The sequence below is a fragment of the Centruroides sculpturatus genome, unplaced genomic scaffold (genome assembly GCF_000671375.1).
Source record: "Centruroides sculpturatus isolate CEXI.00-Female unplaced genomic scaffold, Cexi_2.0 scaffold1456, whole genome shotgun sequence".
Taxonomy (NCBI): domain Eukaryota; kingdom Metazoa; phylum Arthropoda; class Arachnida; order Scorpiones; family Buthidae; genus Centruroides; species Centruroides sculpturatus.
Genome location: NW_019385554.1, coordinates 175,227 through 184,416, shown reverse-complemented (window position 1 = coordinate 184,416; position 9,190 = coordinate 175,227). Strand labels below are relative to the sequence as shown.

Genomic DNA, 9,190 nt, shown 5'->3' with positions numbered 1-9,190 from the left:
TTGAGTGAACCATTCACTGAAAAAGTTCGTTTCTCGTACTTTTTCAAAACACAGACGAAGTACCCAGCAGCGTGTGACGGGCGGATAATTGCGCGGTCAAGAGGTCAGCCTACCGCTCCGAGGAACCCGGAATGGAATCCGAACGGGTCGAAAAATCCCAGGAATTTTTCGGGGGTGGTTCGTCCGGATATGTCGGGCCCCGTCTCTAACCACCCCGCCGCTCCATTGTGGATCTAGTCGAACCCATAATGGGCTGGCTAAAAGAGACCCTCTTAGTGCCAACAGAGGGAAAAGAACAAGGAAAAAACCAGCGGCGTGTATCTATAAAATTCGAATATGTATAATATTGAGCGCTCATCTTAGAAACATAAAAACAATTACGAAAATTTTATACTATTTTCTTATAAAAAATATTTCGAAAATGGATTTATTAATTTAAAATATTTCTTTTTATTCGGCTTCAAAGTGCATTATTGATTATTAATAAACCGAATAATTGAAATTTCATATAATTAATAATATAATCTAATAATTACACAATTGTATAATTAAATTATCTTCTTTTATCGATAACCGACAATTCGTTCGTTTTTGTTTTCAAATATTTTCAAAATAAAACATTCGAATTATTGTTCTTACGACATTTTCGAGTTGCATTCGTTGTTTTGAATTCTAAGCCGTAAAAGAAAGAAAAATAGACCAAAAAAATGGCATTTGTGATTAAAAGACTGAAAAGAAGTATCGACGGAGGTAAAAAATATTTAAAACTAATTAAAACGTTTATTTATTATTAATATTACATTTTACTATAGGAGTTTATTTCCATCCTCCCCAGTACGAAGGCATTTCTAAAATCTTCCGTTCTTCTCGTTCTCTTGCCTTCTTCTTATACTCTTTTCCTGAAAATTCTATAATTTCAATAATTATTTTAAATTTGAAGACATTTACAAATAAATATTTTTTGTTATTCCATTAGATGAGCATAAAAACGACGTCATCAAAAACATTTCAAGACTCAGGACAATTTCGAAGGCGCAAAATAACAACATTAACGTGTCGAAGGGTACCATTATACTCGCTCTTTCGGGAAGTCGCGAGTTACCGTCTCTATCTACAGATATCAGAGACGTCAAGAGAGACACAGAACCTGTTAGATCCAACGACGTTAATTTGCAGGAAATTTTCCCACCGAGACCGGGATTCGGATATTCTGGCAAGAGGATAAAGATCTTAAGCAACTTCTTCGAAATGGAAATAGACCAGAGTTGCCTTTATCATTACCACGTGGATATTATCCCCGTGAAAAAGAACAAGGAACAGTCCGTCAGTTGCAAAAGATACAACTGTCTCAACACCAGAGAAAACAGAAAAGTCATCGACAATCTTTTGTCGAATTTTCAAATATTTCGAAATTATCCCGTCGCTTTCGACGGAAAAAAGAATTTGTTCAGTTGTAATCTAATGCCCATCGAAGAAGAGAAGACGTTCTTCGTATCGCTTAAGAGTAACAACAGAACGTGCGATTACAACGTAGTTTTAAAACCCGTTTGTAAAGACAAAATGGTTGTTCCTAGGATCGATCTACGACCTTTCCGTGGAAAAAGTCTCAAGAACTTCGAAGAGGCTGTCATGGCCGTGGATACCATCATGCGCCACGGACCCGCAAAATCTCTGGTACCTATCGGAAGATCGTTTTTCTCTTCGTCCAGCGATAAAGAAAGGATTTCCGTAGGAGCGGGTAGAGAAATCTGGTTCGGTTACCATCAGAGCGTTCGCATAGCTCAATGGAAACCCATGCTGAACGTCGACATATCGGCTACCGCTTTCTACAAAAGCGGACCTTTGATAAAGTTCGTCGAAGAAGTCCTAAATGCCGACGTCAAACAGTGCAGGGGACTCGACGATCGTCAGATAAAAACACTGCAGAAGGAATTGAAGTCTCTGAAAATTACGGTAAACCATCTGCAATACAAAAAGACGTACAAGATTAACAGCGTCACCAGCAAACCCGCCAGATACGTCTGCTTCATTTGGCAACGAGAAGATGCGCCGTGTCAGATCTCCGTTGCGGATTACTTCAAGAGGCAATACGGAGAACTTCGATACCCGCACCTTCCGTGCGTCTGCGTGGGAAACACCAGAAAATGCTCCTATTTACCTCTTGAGGTTTGCGAAGTTTGTCCGGGCCAACACTGCAGTAAAAAGATGGACGAGAAGCAAGAGGCGGAGATGATACGAAACACTGCCAGACCCCCGCAAGTTCGGTTTAAAGACATCACCAAAGCCGTTAAGCAGACTTGCCAAGAAAACCAGGAACTTAACCGGAAATTCCGCATCCAAGTAAATAGTCAACCGGTGCGTGTAGATGGACGAGTGTTAATGCCGCCGATGGTCATGTATAGCAAATTAGAAGAAATTCTTCCACAGAACGGCGCTTGGGATCTCAGAGACAAGAGTTTCTATCGTCCCGTCGACGTAGTTTGGTGGGCATTTGTCAGCATGTCCTCGAATATCTGCAAGGAAGCGGACATGTTAAATTTTGTTCGGATGATGTGTCAAGGAGGAAGGAAGTTTGGCATGATTATTAACAAACCCTGCTACCTGAGAGAGTATTCCTCGACCAACGATTCCGTAGATTGTCTTTTGAAAAATATAATATCTTCCTGTCCCAGAATTCAATTAATTATGATCGTCCTGCCTTCTCGAGGAAGAGGAAGTCTCTACGCCGAAATTAAACAAATGGCGGAAATAAGGATGGGACTAATCACCCAATGCGTTAAAGACGTAAATATTTTGGGCAAGAGATGTAACTCCCAATTGATCTGCAATCTGTGCCAAAAAATCAATGCCAAATTGGGTGGAATCAACAACATCTTGTCGCCGATGGTCGTCCCCAATATTTTCCATAAACCGGTCATCGTCATCGGTGCCGATTGCACCCATCCTTCGCCACACGACAAAATCAAATCGTCGATTGCCGCTTTGGTGGGAAGTTTGGACAATTATCCGAGCAGATACGCCGCCACCGTCAGCGTGCAGACCAACGGCAAGAAGAACAGAATGGAGATCATCGAAAACATGAAAGCCATGATGAAAGACTTATTGGTCTCGTTCTATCGAAACACCGGAGGAAAAAAACCCGAAAAAATCATATTTTACAGAGACGGATTGAGCGAAGGCGAATTTTCTAAAGCGGTAAACAAGGAATTGATGCTAATGCGCGATGCCTGCGCAGAAATGAATCCTTCCGAAGTATACCAACCGCCCATCACTTTCGTCGTGGTGGGCAAACGACACCACACACGTTTCGTGCCAGAAAACTTGGAAGACGGAGTGGGAAAACACCGCAACATTCCCCCGGGCACGACCGTGGATACGACCATCGTCCATCCCACCCAATTCGATTTTTACATCTGCAGCCACACCGGTAACCAGGGCACCAGCAGACCCGCCCATTACACCGTGCTGTGGGACGATAACAATTTTACGGCCGACGAGTTGCAAACCCTGTCGTATTACTTGTGCCACACTTACGTCAGGTGCACTCGAAGCATTTCCATCCCGTGCCCCGTTATGTACGCGCATCTGGCAGCCTACCGTGCCAAACAGCATCTGTTGGCCAGATGGGAGAATGGAGGCAGGAACAACGATTCCAATTGTAGTCTCGATCTTTCGGACGAACAGCTGTTGGAAAACAGCTTCAATCGCGCGGTCGAAGTGGATCGCAAGATCAAAAATGCCATGTATTTCGTTTAGGAATTTTCGCGACGGTTGCCACGTTGCATCGCATTTATTCGAATGGCAAATGTTTTGTTTTAACAACAAAATTGTACGTCCGAATATAGTTTATAAAAATGATAGTTTATCTCGATATTTTAGAAATTTTGATGATTCACTAGAACATTACAAAATTCTTCGAAAAATAAAGAAACGTCAACATTAACAATCTTTTGTCGAATTTTCAAATATTTCGAAATTATCCCGTCGCTTTCGACGGAAAAAAGAATTTGTTCAGTTGTAATCTAATGCCCATCGAAGAAGAGAAGACGTTCTTCGTATCGCTTAAAAGTAACAACAGAACGTGCGATTACAACGTAGTTTTAAAACCCGTTTGTAAAGACAAAATGGCTGTTCCTAGGATCGATCTACGATCTTTCCGTGGAAAAAGTCTCAAGAACTCCGAAGAGGCCGTCATGGCCGTGGATACCATCATGCGGCACGGGCCCGCAAAATCTCTGGTACCTATCGGAAGATCGTTTTTCTCTTCGTCCAGCGATAAAGAAAGGATTTCCTTAGGAGCGGGTAGAGAAATCTGGTTCGGTTACCATCAGAGCGTTCGNATTTTCGAAAAACCGGTCATCGTCATCGGTGCCGATTGCACCCATCCTTCGCCACACGACAAAATCAAATCGTCGATTGCCGCTTTGGTGGGAAGTTTGGACAATTATCCGAGCAGATACGCCGCCACCGTCAGCGTGCAGACCAACGGCAAGAAGAACAGAATTGAGATCATCGAAAACATGAAATCCATGATGAAAGACTTATTGGTCTCGTTCTATCGAAACACCGGAGGAAAAAAACCCGAAAAAATCATATTTTACAGAGACGGATTGAGCGAAGGAGAATTTTCTAAAGCGGTAAACAAGGAATTGATGCTAATGCGCGATGCCTGCGCAGAAATGAATCCTTCCGAAGTATACCAACCGCCCATCACTTTCGTCGTGGTGGGCAAACGACACCACACACGTTTCGTGCCAGAAAACTTGGAAGACGGAGTGGGAAAACACCGCAACATCCCCCAGGGAACGACCGTGGATACGACCATCGTCCATACCACCCAATTCGATTTTTACATATGCAGCCACACCGGCAACCAGGGCACCAGCAGACCCGCCCATTACACCGTGCTGTGGGACGATAACAATTTTACGGCCGACGAGTTGCAAACCCTGTCGTATTACTTGTGCCACACTTACGTCAGGTGCACACGAAGCATTTCCATCCCGTGCCCCGTTATGTACGCGCATCTGGCAGCATACCGTGCCAAACAGCATCTGTTGGCCAGATGGGAGGATGGAGGCAGGAACAACGATTCCAATTCTAATCTCAATCTTTCGAACGAACAGCTGTTGGACAACAGCTTCAAGTATTCGGTCGAAGTCGATCGCAAGATCACAAATACCATGTACTTCGTTTGAGAATTCCTCGCGACGGCTGTCACGTATGCCATTCATTCGAATGGCATTTCCTTGCAAAATATATTTTGTTTTAAAGTCAAAATTGTACATTCAAAGTATAATTTATTAAAATTTCAGTTTATCTGAATATTTTGATGATTTATTAGAATATTACAAAACTATCCACAAAAATAAAGAAATGCCAACATTAAGGTTGTATTTAATAAACTGGGACACTCAAAATCGAGCAATACCAGAGAATTTTCATGCCTCGATTCTCATCACGCGACACTACACTGTGGGCCTAAAAAATGAGGTCCTCTGAGTACTCAAAAGGGGAAAAAAATTAAAAAATTATAGATATATTTAAATGAATTAAATGCCTGTGTCAGCATATAATCATAATTTATACATTTCAAAATATGTAATTAATTAAGAAAATGAGAATAGCACGATATTATATTAGATTTTTTGGATTTAATTATATTTTTACACATCAAGATATTCGTTCCTGACTGAAGTGCAGTGATGGCATGCGAATTCACGTTAGATTATTAAGGAGCGCTAAATTAAAGCTATTTGTCACTCTGCACAAACGGTGAATTCTACCTTTATTCTAAAACTTCCTTAATATTTGACTTCGTGTTAACTACTTACTTCATAAGACATACAGGGTGGGTAAAAAGTAACTAGGTATTAAGCAATCGCCATAAGTTTTGAGATAATAATGCAATCGTAATAAAATTTACGTATGTACGTATATCAGCCAATGGAATTATATAATTTTTGCGTCAGTGGATTAGACAATGAGCGAGAGAGGTCGCACGTGCAATGGCAAGAAAGATGGACGACCACTCCTGTTTGGGAGCCAGCGCAGATTGCTCTACGCTATGAGGTGTGGAAATCGGTGGTTGCCGTGTAGTGACGATGACGTGCGGTGATGGATGTCATGCGGATACAATCGAGAATTGTCATTAGGAGCTAATGACCAAAGGTTCGGTCGCGTACGCATAGAGAAGCGACCGTTCATCCACATCACGATCTTCGGGCGTTTGAGGAAGTTGGGGATGGTAGTGATGCCTATATTAAATTTTAAAGGCACGAGTCTGTATTTCCATTTAATAATGTAAAACTTGAATAATTTCATCGTATTTGCTTTGGAAATATAGAAATTATAACGATTTATCAATGCCTAGTTACTTTCCACCCATTCTGTATATTGAATGTCCGTTTAGATACTGTATTTATATTTATTCCAACAAATCAGAAAATATCATTTTATTTTTACATAACTGTACATTATATTACAATAACTACAATATGACGTAAATATCGAGATATAAAGGTAAAAATATTTGAATATGTTCACCAAGTTGCATATAAAACCATCGGTTGATAATTATGAACATTCCTCCATTAAATTTCAAAAAAAATCTGTAAATGTAGATTTGAAATAATAGTTTTTTTGTTATTAACCAATCACTTAGTGTTTTTACTGTGAAAATCAATTCTTTAACATCGGAAATCATTCTTTAATAATGTAGCATAAAATAATCCTGGTTTATTGATTTTTCTGGTTATCTGCAGCATCTTCCTCGATAAAAGACTGTACTATAATCACTGGTATTAATCCCTGTGTTCTGACCAAATTACTTTTACTCTCTTTATTATTTAAATTCATTTGGATCTCCTCCGTGTCTTCTTTAGATTGGGCCAAATTTCCCGAAGAGGGTTGATTAATTATTACGGGTGTCATCAACACATTCGTAGGTCTGTTTACGTTTGCATCCGAGTCAAAACCTCTATGGTTTTTTATGTTCGAATCCTTACCTAAATTCCTCTCGTTAACTTGAGATGGAAGGAATTGGTTTCTCCCCGCATTACGAAAATTTTCGGAAATTTTAGAATTATCCGACTGTACTTGTATTCTTCCATTGACTCTGATTATCCCTCGAGGTGAGTAACTTTCGGTTAAGAGCTTCTCTCCGTTTATGTTATCGTTTGAAAAAGGTGCTTTTGTGTTAGAGAAGTGGTGAGGTTTCGGTGGTTCCTCTCTGTTGTTAAGTAAATAGGAATTCGAATTTTCGTAGGGTTTAACTTTTATTTTATTCGACCGCTCCTCTGTACTGTACACCAAACTGCATCGGTTTTCAATTGTTTGTTGTAAAATTAAACACCGATCCACATAAGTCAAACAACATCGAAATATCCTGAATAGAGTTGCGTGTTTTTCTTGGCTACAGTTAAAAGAAATAGACCCACCTGTTAGCAAATCTAATACAGTAATACCCCGAACTTACGCTATAGGTGGGACCGAGCGGTAACCGCTTTTAAGTCGAATTCGCGTAAGTCGGGGTATAATTTCGCAAATAAATGCATACAAATAATTTTTAATTGGGGCCGGAGGCTAAAGAAAACTATAATTTAGAAAAAAAATGTTTAATAAAAATCTTAGATAATACATATGTACAGTGGAACCCCGGTTAACGAACGTCCTGGTTAACGACCAAATCGGTTAACGAACTTTTATTTTGCAAAAAATTTGTCTCGGATAACGAACAAAATTCGGATAACGAACGTAACGGTATTTTGTGTCAAATTTTAGTTGGTGTTAGGCATGCACGAGTTAAGTATTGCTTTTCCGAGTGTTTGTCTATGCTTCTTTTTTCAGTTTTGTGATTTATATATTTAATCAATATGGCATCTAAGAAAGAAAAAGTCATAGTGGCAATAGAAAACGACAACGCAATATAAACGATAATGCGCTATCGCATTTGAGAAAAATTTTGATTAAAATAGTAAGACAATCAACTTTAGATCAATTTCTTGTTCCTTACGGAAAGAGTTTGTTTGTTTGTTAAGTTATGGCAACGCAACACTTGGGCGATCTGCCTAGGAGAATGCCTTCTGGGAGATGTTTTTAAGGGAATCTGGCCCCTATTTAGGCGTTACAGACGTGGAGAAAACCCGAAAAACTCCACATGGCCAGCCCGTCTGAGCGAGGAGCGAGGTGCGAACCCACGAACGAACTCCCCGTGTTCAAGGTACGAAGACCACTTAGTCACTGGTGGGGTTTTTTACCGAAAGAGACTTCGACTCGAAGAATCTTCCAATGAAGTGCTACCCGTTATTTTTTGGAGGGAATTCCCCTTCTAAGCATTAAGGTTCGTATATCTCCACTTTTCTGCCACCAACTACAACAAACGAAGGTATGTACAGTTCTAGTTTATTAAACAAAGTTTACATGTTTGTTGCTGTAATGATACATACTACGTTTTCTTACATTTTCATCAAAGAAAATTACTGTATATTACAAATAAAATCGCAAAAATTTCGGCGACTAGAACGGATTAATTGCATTTGCNAAGGGCCCAGAATCACGTATAAAAACTTTTAACAATTTAAAAATGGCGTAATATCTAGCGGAGCTCAGAATTCGTGAAAGGCCCTAACCATTTTTGTTTCTTTCCGCTCTAAGGGCTTCTTCTTAATCATACCCATGGTGGGTTCGGCAGGTCCTAATAAGGGCATAATCGAGGAATAAGAGAGACGGAGCCCGAAATCCCGAAGAAAATACTCTGAAGGATCGTGGATTCGATCCTAGATCCTTCAGAATACACGACGGCGATGCCACCGATACTTAATCCAGGCCGAATTTGAAAAAAGATAACTAAGTCGCGGCTTAGGGCCTGGTGTTACGAGTCTATAGCTTAGGGCCTCGCAGTTTTACACGTATCATTATTTATCGGAGGATAAGAGCCCGATAGACGCCAACACATTCTTACAAATTTTATTTATAAGATAGTCTGCGATAGAAAAATTATCAATATGGGTTTAGAAAGTTATATACATATTAAACTTACCCTTGAATTTCCTGCACTTGCAATTTCTGCAGGTGAATTTGCAAAGTAAGGTTGGCAAAATGGTGAAGAGATTTACAGGAGAGGGCGAAGGTGACGTTTTATTCATATTCCTTATAAGTTTGGCCCTCCCGAACTTCCATTCGGTGTCGG

At 40.1% G+C, this 9,190-nt stretch overlaps 2 protein-coding genes across 2 annotated transcripts; both read left to right on the top strand.

Moving 5' to 3' along the window:
• Positions 1-533: 533 nt before the first annotated feature.
• On the top strand, positions 534-3,798 carry LOC111640082 (protein argonaute-2-like). The gene is made up of 2 exons (XM_023386083.1): positions 534-750; positions 977-3,798. Exons 1-2 carry the CDS (start codon positions 708-710, stop codon positions 3,754-3,756), a joined length of 2,823 nt encoding a protein of 940 aa, XP_023241851.1. The 5' UTR covers positions 534-707; the 3' UTR covers positions 3,757-3,798.
• Positions 3,799-4,025: 227 nt separating this feature from the next.
• Positions 4,026-5,317, top strand: LOC111640085 (protein argonaute-2-like). Its single transcript, XM_023386085.1, has one exon. It carries the CDS (start codon positions 4,026-4,028, stop codon positions 5,196-5,198), a length of 1,173 nt encoding a protein of 390 aa, XP_023241853.1. The 3' UTR covers positions 5,199-5,317.
• The last annotated feature ends 3,873 nt before the right edge of the window (positions 5,318-9,190 follow it).

Coding starts and splice junctions, on each gene's coding strand:
- LOC111640082 (XM_023386083.1), top strand. CDS start 708: ATGGCATTTGTGATTAAAAGACTGAAAAGAAGTATCGACGGAG. Junction 751..976: donor GAAAAGAAGTATCGACGGAG/GTAAAAAATATT, acceptor TTATTCCATTAG/ATGAGCATAAAAACGACGTC.